The sequence below is a fragment of the Triticum dicoccoides genome, chromosome 4A (assembly GCF_002162155.2).
Source record: "Triticum dicoccoides isolate Atlit2015 ecotype Zavitan chromosome 4A, WEW_v2.0, whole genome shotgun sequence".
In the NCBI taxonomy this organism is placed as follows: Eukaryota; Viridiplantae; Streptophyta; class Magnoliopsida; order Poales; family Poaceae; genus Triticum; species Triticum dicoccoides.
Genome location: NC_041386.1, coordinates 61,340,265 through 61,352,149, shown reverse-complemented (window position 1 = coordinate 61,352,149; position 11,885 = coordinate 61,340,265). Strand labels below are relative to the sequence as shown.

The 11,885-nt window shown below is 41.9% G+C and overlaps 1 protein-coding gene across 1 annotated transcript; it reads right to left on the bottom strand.

Annotated features, from left to right (window-relative positions):
• Positions 1 to 164: 164 nt before the first annotated feature.
• Positions 165 to 10,335, bottom strand: LOC119284982 (nuclear pore complex protein NUP155-like). Its single transcript, XM_037564171.1, has 13 exons — positions 10,077 to 10,335; positions 8,339 to 8,508; positions 7,648 to 7,774; positions 6,312 to 6,574; positions 4,597 to 6,226; positions 4,312 to 4,524; positions 3,949 to 4,196; positions 3,438 to 3,831; positions 2,492 to 2,676; positions 2,063 to 2,408; positions 1,173 to 1,391; positions 750 to 1,078; positions 165 to 621 (listed from the first exon to the last, which is right to left on the bottom strand). The coding sequence occupies exons 1-13, from the start codon at positions 10,239 to 10,241 to the stop codon at positions 519 to 521; spliced, it is 4,392 nt and encodes a 1,463-aa protein (XP_037420068.1). The 5' UTR covers positions 10,242 to 10,335; the 3' UTR covers positions 165 to 518.
• Between the last annotated feature and the right edge of the window lie 1,550 nt (positions 10,336 to 11,885).

The window sequence follows — 11,885 nt, the reverse complement described above, 5'->3', positions numbered from 1 at the left end:
GTGGATTTGCAAAAGGAATAGGGGTTCCACGTGTAGCCTCTGCAAACACTAACCTGTATGCAGCAACTGACAACACTACGGAAACAACTAACATTGCAAAAGGACCAACAAGATTTCAGCTATAGAAGAAACTGATGTTCCGACTAGGAACTAACAACACTACGGAAACAACTAGCTTGAAGAATCATTTAACTACAGAACTGTACAACCTCATCACTACGGAAACAATGCAGTAACAATCCAATATCTTCGAGACGCGCAAAGAAATGAGGTTGCCTGCCCTGTTTCCAAAATTGAGGCAACAGACCCACGCTGACGTATAAAGGATGTACAAACAATTTGATCCGTGATGAGCCCCCTCCTGGGTTCTTGCACAAAATTCCACTACATGGATAAACAGCGTATGAGAGATCAATGTCCAGTTGAATCAAGATTGTCTTGGCTTTATTCCCATACTTGGTACAACAACAAATGCGCATCCCACACTTTACAATGTTGAGAGGACAAATAAAGAATGGCTAGTAAGGTGATAACAATTTCTCCTCTAGGTCACGGAAACCTCGGTACACATTATCTGTTTGGTTCTGTGGGAGATTTAATCGCCTCACCTCAGTCATATACCTGAAGATGCAAACACAATGTGAGCATGTAGAATTGCGGAGCTTATGTGATTTGCAGGAGGTAACATTAAAATAGCAAGTATGAACAAAAGGATTGGTGATTTGACTCACGGGGATTATGTTGCTTACCTATTTGCCAAACTAATTATTTTATCTCGAACACCTTTCTGCAAAGACCCTGTTTGATTGAGCGAAAATGTTCCATCCAAAAAGAACGAAGCCCCAGCAGTTGTGGTGCCTAGCTTATGGGCAATGACCGACATTCCCCATTCACGAAGGATTGCGAGAACTGATCTCAGAAGCCGCAGCTTCAGATTAAGTGAGGGCACGATTGCGCCATTCGATAACAGTTGATCATACACAGCAAGCACAGGCTCGGCTAGACCTTTACAGGCTCCGAGAAGGGCTCTTGCAACATCCTCATCACCAACTAATTCTTGTCCTGAACTTAACCTATCCTGTAGATAGGAGCATTTGATGATATAAGTCTCCCTGTGAAGTGCACTGCTGCTAAGTATGAAAAATACATATATAGATGCCATGTACACATACCAATGCAGCCTTCTCAAGATGAAGGCATATTATATCCAAAGGTAAACAAGCTCCATCTGCAGGATCTAGTTTTGAGCCAACTCTTTTCACCACAGAACATGCTTCTGCTAAACCACCTCTTGTCAGTGTTTGGTCAAGGAGTCTGGCCCAAATTTCCCGGACAATTTTGCTATCAGCATCTCCAGAGTAATTTGCAAAGTTGAGCATTTCCAGGCAAACCTAACAACAACAACAAGCTTTAAGCAGTCAACTTTTTGAGTAATTACCCAAAACAGATGTAAGCCTTACGAAGTAAAAGGCACTCCTAAGTACAAATGCATGACCCAACAACAGAAAGGCAAGAACACCAAAGCCAGAACGTCAGTTTGCCTTGAGGTTCTTTTGTTTTGGAACTAGGCAAACTTATTGAGCACCATGATTTATTTTTGAGAAAAGAAACATAATGATACTAGCAGCAAGATTTCCCAGTAGTGCACACTTCATACTCCCTCAATCCCTAATATAAGACCTTTTAGCTTTTTCTTGATTCGTACGTATCTAAACACATTTTAGTGTGTATGTTCACTCATTTCAGTATGTATGTAGCCAATATTTTGAAATAGCTAAAAAGGTCTTATATTAGGGAACAGAGGGAGTAGTTCATAGTAAACATAAGCCAGCATGATCTTACAGTGCACATCAACAAACATCTCATGCAACTTCAATCCTGGTTAGGGTTCAAAATTTTAGGTGAATAAGTGGAATGCACATGAGCATGCTAACGAACAGGACATGAAAGGTTGTTTTGAGAAGTCCATTTGCTAAGACCTCAGCTCCATAAAGGCAAGAGTTGAAATCATGTAACAATGTTGTGATCCAACTTGAATTCCATGAAACACAGAAAATCGTACCTCCCAAAGATTAAATGGAACAGCATAGTCATTGTATAGTTGAGTAATGCTCTTAAGATTCAGTGAAAGCTCTTTCGCCTTGTCCTTGGCCTCCTTGGCAGATTCTGCATCAGCTAGAATATTATCACGAGGAAAGGGGTCACTGGGTGATTCACCACTGCCTGGGATAGTTTCAAGCCGTGAAGCCATAGACTCCAGTGCTTGTTTAATTTGCATTTGAAACCGAAGCACTGCAAGTTTGCCTTCAAGTAGATCCACTGTACTACTGTCAATAGGATTTCTCGACGAATCGGCAGCAATGCCTGCACTTTTAGCCTGTAGCACAGCATTGCTCAGATATTGATACCTGGATTCCAAAGTTAGGTGTTAATAGATACAACACATGGACATACGGAGGTAAAGAAAAGAAGCAGAACAAAATGTGGAGACCTCTGGTCAAGAGCAGGAGCTTCTTCGGCATTGGAGCACTGCCTTTCTGCCAATATCAATAACATCCTGGCGGCAGCAACATGCTCCCCCTTGAGAACATAGTACCTTGCTAGGAGCTCAAGATACTTCGTTTGGCTGGTAGAAATAGGTGCGCCTAAATCATCCAACCTAGGAGCCCCTCGAACCTTAAAAGTGGAAGAAAGAGACGGTCAGGACAGCACAACATGTATATTCTTTTATAACACAGTAAAGTCTTGAACTCAGTACAAGTTAAGATGATGATGACTTGGAAAGATTTAGCAAACATACAAGCATTTCTAATGCAAGGAATCATATATCCAGAAGTTGAAGAAGGCACTTTTAGATTATCAGAGCAAAAAGAAAACTAAGTAGCAGGAACAATTGTATGATAGTATGATTGAATCTGGCTGGTATTAGACAAGAGATGGGCAGGCTCCACGTAAACTTTAGCAGATGGTGTACCTTTTAGCTAACACTAAACAGGATATAAACTAAATGAACTCATGTTAATAATTTCAGTTTCCATTTTATTAAGATGAGAACAATATGGACACGGATGATGTAAGTTGAGGCAGTGGTGGAGCCTGTAGGATCGATAAGGCAGCCAGCTCAAGCAAAAATGCAACAAAATACAACATAAAATGCAAGATATTCTTCTACACTCTTCTACAAGGCCTTCAGATTCAACACGTTAACAAATTTTTCAATTGAGTTAACATACTAAATACTCCCTCCGTTCCCAAATATTTGTCTTTTTAGAGATTTCAACAAGTGACTACATACGGAGCAAAATAAGTGAATCTACGCTCTAAAATATGTCTACATGCATCCGTATGTTGTGTCCATTTGAAATGACTAGAAAGACAAATATTTGGGAACGGAGGGAGTACATCTCTAACAATACCAGGTTGTTATTAAGATTCACCTCTTCTTGATGCTTACGACCAGCACTCTGAAGAAAAGCAACCAAATCAGAGCCTCCGTACTCCAAAAGTTCATTATCCAGACCAAGCTCAATAAGTGTCCTGTATAGATGCTCGTGGAAAGCTGTGTCTGGCCACTGGACACTTAGCTGAATAATCTGTTTGATACATTTGCTTCGAGAAGCTGGATCAAGGGCGGTCAATGGACCAGGTGCCCCACTTCGTCCCGCACCTTTGAGTGTGCGCAGAGCATTCATAACTATTTCATAGCACTGTACACGCTGTGCAGTTATAGTATCATGATGCCTTGCATCAATTTGCCCATTAATAACATCAGCATTGGAATCAAGTGCTTGAGCCTTCTGTAGTGGCAACCGCACTACTGCCTCATAGAATCTGAACTCCCATCCAACAAAACACAGAGAATGTCAGCTTGCAGACCAAATAAATCAAAGTGTTCAGGATTTATAGATTTGTTTTATCATATACAAGATGATTCAGTAAGGAACTAACCGTAGGTTCTCAAATCTCTTGCATATAGCACTCAAATCAGCAGAGCCTGGAATTTTGGTCAAGAGATTGAAGGCTTCCCTAGCAAGAATATCCCTCTCGTCCTGGTTGTTTGTCATAGATGCTTTCTCGAGACTCTCAACTGCGGAGTAATACTTGTAGTCTGACTCATTGAAGTAGCTAGGACAGCCTTCCCTCAATTTAGTGCTGATATCCTCAACAGTTCCTTTGCCCTCTGGGCCAATGTAGTACTGCAAAAATCAAATAAAAGTACAGATTAAAATGCAATGAGTGATGAATCACCAAGGCTGTTCCCTTTTTGTTGGTAGTTTGGGCAGAGCAGAGAGAGAGGGAGAAGAGTGCTACCTCCATGAGTGCAGAAATAAGCCGCATCGCAAGCTGGTCACCATCCTCAGAACATACTAACTGATGAAACGTTAACTGAACTAACTTTTTGCGCAAATCATTGCCTAGTGTCTGAACCAAGCGAGCAACATTATGCTGACAAATAAGTTGTAGTAGAACAAGTGCTTCACCAGATCTTCGAAGCAACCGCCTAAGGCACTCGATTGCCCTCACCTGTTATACAAGTAAAGTATTAAGCAAACAAATTTAGATTTTCTCTTCCTTGACAAATTACAGAAATGTTACCTCCATAGCAGCTAGTTCTGCTGATGTATAAAGCGACCGTGGCTTCTTATTCGATGCAGATTGATCTGCAGAGTCCATGTCTCTAATGCGGTAGGGGCTCTTTCCATTGTTATGGATACCGGCACCAATGGTAGGCCCTGTTTTGTACAGTATGGAACCAGAATCTCCCAGGCCAGCAACATACCCATAAAGTCCTCTTCTCTTGTTTCTTCTGGACCTCAAAAATGTTTCCAACGAACGAATCTTACTCTCAAGAACTTTCATGGCACCAGTAGAAAGCCTACAAACGACCACGCCATCCCCGTGGTCATTGGAACCTATCAGCCCCCGAACCACCATAACTGGAAGCTCCCACACAGGATACAGAAGTCTGGATGAGCATAAGCAAAGCCCTTCATATGCACCGGAAAACAAAGGTTCTGCTTCCTGAACAACTTGTCCCATGCTAAAGCCTCCAGCCTGAGTTCGAGTGTTAGACAAAGCAGTAGTGCCATTAAGTTGAGGCATTCCAAGAAGCCCAGGGTCCTCAAATGCTTCAGCAGCCTTCTCAGAAACCGCGTTGCTTATCAGACTATCTTCAGTGTAAAGTAACTTCGCAGCTAGCATTAAGCACATTGCTGCAGCCTCTCCAGCACCAAAGCGGTTAAAGAACTCTTCTATTTGTGATCTCAAGGTGTTCCCATCAAACAACTTTCTCAGAATGTCAACAGGCCTGTTAAAAACTAATTCCATCAAACCCATTGTATTGAATACTACCATCCTTCTCCGTGGTAAGATATGTTGGGTAGGAAGATCGCCTTTGGCCCACAGCTTTATAGATGCTTTCTCAGAAGGTTTTCTGAATGCTGAAAGGCATTCCACATCAGCGTATAAAGACTGCATGATGAAAGCAGCATCTGGAAGTGGGAAGACATCAGAAGCACAAAGCATCCGACCCTCAACAGGCAAAGCGGAGACTGTTTCTCGGAGAGCCTTAGAGCTTCTAGAAGCTGTTGCGAAGGTACTGGGCAGTGATAACTGGGCAGCAGAATCTTTCTGCACAGCTAGAAGGGAGGACATAGCTGTAGCAGATGAATCTGACATTATAAGAGCGCCGGCAGAATAGAAAGCAGACTCCACTTTTAACGCCAGATCCTCCGGCTGAGCTCTGCCAGCAGCAGAAACAGCACCAAATGTGAGTCCCCCACCAACCCCTAGAGGTGGGGAAGGCCTAGTAGCAACAATTTTTAAACAGCTTGGCCTCTGCAAACCAGAGTTCAGTCCAACTGAAGAACTGCTTCCACCTGATGTTGAAATGAATAATCTCTTGCCATCTGATAAAACAGCAACAGCATGGAGCCATTTCGATTCCATGGTGGACAAAGGTGAGATGCATACTATTGATGGTTTCGGGGATCGTGCAGCTCTTGATGCATTAGGCCTTCGACCACCATAAGGTGCATCTCGTGGATCAACAAGGTTCTTTTCTTCAGTGATTTTTTTCAAGGGACCATCACCGCTAGCTCCTAAATCAAATAGTTGCAATTTCATGCCTTCTGTGCGTGCATAGATAGTGTTCCTCTCCTCATCAATAACCATGTCCACTATAGGATCAACAGCTGAGAAATTAAACGCACTTGGCAGGACCCACCTGAAAATCAAGTTAACTGAATAAGCAGGTGACCAGAAACACGTAAAAGGCAAAGAAAAGGGTCAGATTATTTCACAGCTGATACCTGGAAAGAAGACTGCCTAAACCCGTGGCAAGGCAAACTTTACGGCAGCGTTTACGCCAACCTGAACCAGTTGTGTATTGCAATTCATATATATGCCCATCACGTCCTGACAGGAAAATCTGACCCTTATCTGTACATGTGATGCATGTCATTGTGACACCATCAGTAGAAATCATGTACTCAGGTAAAGGTTGCAATGAAAGTTCAGCATACGGATCTGTTCCATCAGCACTAGCAGAACAGCAAACTCCAACAAGCATCACCTGACACAACAGATGTAGGTGAGTGTATATTTATTGACTAGAAAATAAGTATCCTAGATAGTAACTTTTGTAAAAGCTTGCATGATTTGCAGGTTCGTAACAGTAAATGTCAATCAATGAATGGAAAATCAGAAAAAGGAAAACAGCTGTGTAACCAGAGGATTTATATCAACCTCAGTTCAGCAGAAGACGTTTCTGTGATGTGTATCATCCTCTAATAAATGATACTTCACTATAATTGATTGCTTTAAATCACTTCTAGTATTCTAATATTCTACCTATAGCATTCTCTGTCCTAACAGAAAGTAGCAGCCATGAAGCTGTTAGGAATATGCAACTTTTATTTCCATAAATCTTAGTTAAAATGGGATCTCAGTAACGTGACTGCACGAGGCTTAAATGAAAGAATGAACATAATTGTTTGAATGAGTTCTTTCTATCAAGCAAACAAAAATTATCCGTCTAATTGGATTCTGAGCATATCAATAATTCAGCAATTCTAGATGGTCCAGCTGGTAACCGACTAACCGTTCGTACCGGTATAACCATTGTTGTTTACAGATTATTTCTATCTAACAAGCAAGCCACACAAGGGCATTGTTAGGTTCCTATACAGATGTTGATGGGAATGAGAGAAAATAATGGCTAGTTTGGTATTGTGTTGGTAAGCTCCATGCTGATGTTTTTCATAGTTCACTGCACATACATCCCTAAATATGCTGAGTGGTGATCTAATCACCTTGGCAGAACTACAGGGTATGACATAGCTATATGCAACTAGCCAGATAGGGGTGGCATCCAGTGCTCCACTAGTCAAGCATTGTGGAACGCCAAAATAGTCACATGCAAACCCAAAAAAAAAAACTGAAGAATAGATGTAAGAGTTGTGTCCATCATTTTGTAAAATATAAATTTCTGTTCTACCTCGATATTTGCAAGAAAATAGGTTAGTGGGAAGAGTAAATTTGACTCTCTTTTCCAAACTTCATTTTCCCAGGTTAACAAATTATTTCAAGTTCTCAATTTAATGGTTGAATCTAATTTTGCCCAGGAGAACCCGCAAGCATTCTTACCTCCACAGGAGTTGCTAAAACTAAAATGTACTGGATTGCTTCGACAAAAATCCCAGGCTTTGCTCTAGCAAGTCCAACAGCACAAATTGCTTGCTCATCTGCATGATACTCTTGACACTGGCCATCCCTGATAAATAGAAAAAAATATGCCATCTATTAGATGGTTAGCGACAAACATGGCCTATCACAAGTGAGGGGGATTACTATTTGAATTTTGATGAGAATTGAGAAGCGAGATCATTTGTGCTAATCACTGGATTTAACTATATAAAGGTGAAGTTACTTTTGCTAATCAGACCTGATCTTTGCCATCTATGCAATTACACAGAAATACAGGAAGATAATTTTCAACAACTACTATACAGTGATGTTGCCTAAATGTGGTGTACAATAAAAGAAGGTACAACTTCATAGACAATAATAGATGCTTGGTTTAATAGAAGGTAACACATCATAGACTCATCACACTCAGTTTCGACCAAACACACATGCATATCAAAAGGAGTGGTATTAAGGCATTCTCTAGAAAAGAAAACAGAGGGACTGTGCTGCACCTGGCAAATTATTCATAACAATGGCACAAACTTTGAGATGCTAAGTAACAAGAGTCACGTCATAAAGTAGCACTGGTGTTTTTTAGCTTAAGTTGTGTGTCAGCAAAGGGGATGAACAAACAAAAATAATGAATTACCACTTATCAAAGCGCCAGACATAAAATGAATTGTCAACAGTTGCCCAGGCCCGGTGTATTTCAGAAAATATTCCACAAAGAGCTGTTCCTTCACCAGCAGCTGCATTATATCTCTCAATCAGCATAGGAGGAAGCTGCCGAGTTTCTGCAACTTCCACTAGAGGAGGCCACTGCAGTAGAACATAAAAGTATCTTATATAGTTATTAACTTCACAAGAATAAAATAAAAAAATTGTGTTCAAAATGCATAATAACTTCAGAATATAACTTACAACTCACACAGAAGGTAGAAAAGACTAGGCCTTACTAAACCAATGTATTTAAGTGATTGAAACGGTAAACTTTTACAGTCAAGGAGTAAGGGAAGATCTCCGTCACTAATATCAACAATTGTTACCCAGTATCATGAAAATTGTTGATTAGCAAGACTCGAGGATCAACTGCGTTTGAGGCAAAAACTTCCCACAGAAACAAGCAAGAAAAAACAATAGCACCTAAATCCTAAAATTTTGTTTCAAATTTGAACTAAAACCACGACAAGAATTATGGAATGGAGGGGGTAGAACTTAGAATCTGTCACCAGAAATGAAGGATGCTCGTTGCCTAAAAGAGTTTTAAAGTGGGTGGGAAAAGCAAATTTTAAATAACCTCCGCATGGCAAGAACAAGAATGCCATTGGGCTGGTAGTACTGTGCTGCAGACTCTCAAATGTAAAACAGAGGTTGCTTTAACCACTGGAGGTTGAAAGATTCGAAGGAAATTAAACTGTGTCTTGCTGGCATATACTCTAATCAATCTGTTCTGCAAAGGATGTTGGAGAATTCACGGGCAACAAGGAGAAGTTGCAGGTAATGTTGCAGACAAGCTCAGCTCAACAAGATACGAGCTCAGCACCAAATCAACCCAAACTCAGACTCAAAAGATTATTGAGTTTAAGCTGAAGCTAAGCGTAATTATAAATTATAAGTGAATATATGCATGCATTCTAGTAAATACTAATACACGCCTAGAAACACAAGTGCATTTTACAATATGGAGGTCTAGTGTTAGATGGTCTACTACTGTTAAATAGCATTGTACAACACCAATGAGCTTGCAGAGAGACATGATTAAGCTCTCCTTTGAGCTCAGATGCATCCTTTGTGGTTTCGCTTATATGCTTAGGCCTGCTCACATGAATGAATCTTAGTAAAGAAGGAAGCTCACTGCTTCGCACGGTGGTCGGTGATGTTGCAAAGCTTACACTGTTTTCATCTTGTGTTTTGTGTACAACCCCAAAACAGGGAGGTCCCAAAAACACTAGAACACCCCTGATTTAGTCTCCCGTGTAAATTGCCAAATGTGCACGGTTATAACTTTCGTTTGTTTCCCAGAATTTACATGAAATTTCACGGGATTTGCCGCGAAGTTTCACATAGGCAGCCAAACTTGAAAAATGATATACCGCTGCATCTATGTCAAAATTTGACCTCGATTTTCTACCAAGTTCCAAATAAACAGGTTCAATGTCAACCCCATCGTGTTCTCCTCAGACTTCGACGGCTTCCAGCCCAACAGGGAGAGCAAAAGACTAAAAAAACGCCTGCGAATCCCCCAGAACTAATGCTGCTTAACCTACGCGTAGCTCCGCTGCAAGCCTCGGATACACCAAAAAGGGGAATATACGCTGTCACAGATCAACGGCTCGAGCGCGTGCAGGCCCTAGAACACATTACGCGGGCGGTGGCGCGGGGGTTACCTCCTTGGGGTGCGAGGAGTAGGGGTGGGAGGCGTAGCGCGAGGCCTCGAGCGCCTCCTCCAGGTCGGGCTGCGCGGCGGCGTCGCGGCCGATCCGCTCCGAGACGTGCAGCCCCGCCGAGGCGACGTCGGGGCCGATGGCCTCGTCCTCCGCCCACGCCATCATCGGAGCGCCGCGCCTCTGCGGGGAGGAGGGGGCGGGGGACGGGTAGAGGCGAGGGAAAACCCTAGAGCGCGAGTAGGGGGGGCGGGCGGTGGGGAACGGTGCGCTGCGGGGTTTGTTTGGGGTTTTGAGGTTTTCGTGGGCGGGGTCCGGATTTTGCAGTGGCGCGTTCCGGGAAATTTTCCCGTTCCCTTCCCTTCCCGTGAAACTCACCGGTGGCCCCGGGCACAGCTTTTTGTGCCGAGCTCGGTCGGGGTTCGCTTTCTGTTTGTTTGTGCCATTCCAACTGAGCCCGGTTTTGGAGCCTCGGTTTGACGGAGCTAAAAAAAATGCCTCTCTTCCAGCTTAGAAATTAAGCCATTTTTAAATTTTGAACCCTATCAGTGCCACACGTGTGGCACTAACACATGAGAACTCCGAGTGTTTTTAGGCAAAATTAGTGGCACGAGAATGGCAACTTTACTTGTCAAGCATGAAAATTTTCTTTTCGGATGGCAAGTTTCGGCTTATTTTTTAGGTTTGGTTTTTTTTCATATGGCAACTTCAGTTGTAAAAAATATCAGGACCGGAGTGCTTCGTGTCATACGTATGGCACTTATCATTTGGATAAAGTTTTAAGACTTCTAAATTAATTATCTCATACCTAAAATCCTCAATGAATAATGAAGGCTGCTTAAAGAAAAAGGCTAAGGGTCTCTTTGATTCAAAGGATTTTCACAGGATCTTTAAAGAATTAGAATCCTTAGGAATTTTTTCTACGTTGGTTGTTTGATTCGTAGGATTGAATCTTGTAGGATTTTTTCTTAAGGATTCATTTGTACTACATTTTACAGGAATCCCAACATCCACTCAAATCTTTTGAAAAAAATCCTTTGTTTTTCTCGTGACACAATCAAATAAACTCAAATCCTATAGGGATCCAATGAACATGCCATTCCAATCCTACGATTTTCCTATTCCTGTGTTTTTGCAATCCTATGAAACAAAGAGGCCCTAAGGAGGCTACAACTTATTTTAAAGTTGTCAAAAGAAATAGCCCTGAATAGTGGGCAGTCGTGTTGATTTGCCCGCACATATAGGCCGATCAACAAAAGAAAAAAATGTTGATTCTTAAGTACAGTGATTCTCCTTGCCTACAACAAATGATTCCTATAAAATGTTACATTACAGTGTGTTCTTTAGGTACCAGTAATATGTCAAGAACAAGAGTGAGAATGACTCCGTAGTAATTACATTGTAAAACAAAGAAAAAAATAGAGGTATTTTCATTGTACAACACAAACAACATTTTCATGTACACATTTGCAATGTGGACTTACTCGATCAACGGAAAAAAACTCTCGTTCTTTCTTACTGCTCATGAAAAGCGCCAACTGGAATTCCTCTTGTGCCATGTGAACACACAAGTATCACAACTCAGGTAATGATACAAACAACAAATTCCTTCGGCCCTGACGATCAGCTCTTGCATTGTTGCTCCTCCGTCTCTCTTGATCCGCAATGCCAGAAGGACCACAACACTTTCACAACCTTGGTTCTCTGGGAAACGTGCAAGCATTGTAATGCGGCGGTCTTCGATGGTGTATCTCCGGCCGATTATGCCGGTTAGTAGAGAGTGGACGCAGGTGATGTCTACCACGCAACTTT

Bases quoted from the DNA above. Each gene is read 5' to 3' on its own strand.
- LOC119284982 (XM_037564171.1), bottom strand. From the start codon at position 10,241: ATGATGGCGTGGGCGGAGGACGAGGCCATCGGCCCCGACGTCGCCTCG. The intron at 3,832-3,948 runs GTTAGTTCCTTA...ATGGGAGTTCAG, and splicing joins AAGAGATTTGAGAACCTACG to ATTCTATGAGGCAGTAGTGC. The intron at 1,079-1,172 runs GTATGTGTACAT...TCCTATCTACAG, and splicing joins ATCTTGAGAAGGCTGCATTG to GATAGGTTAAGTTCAGGACA.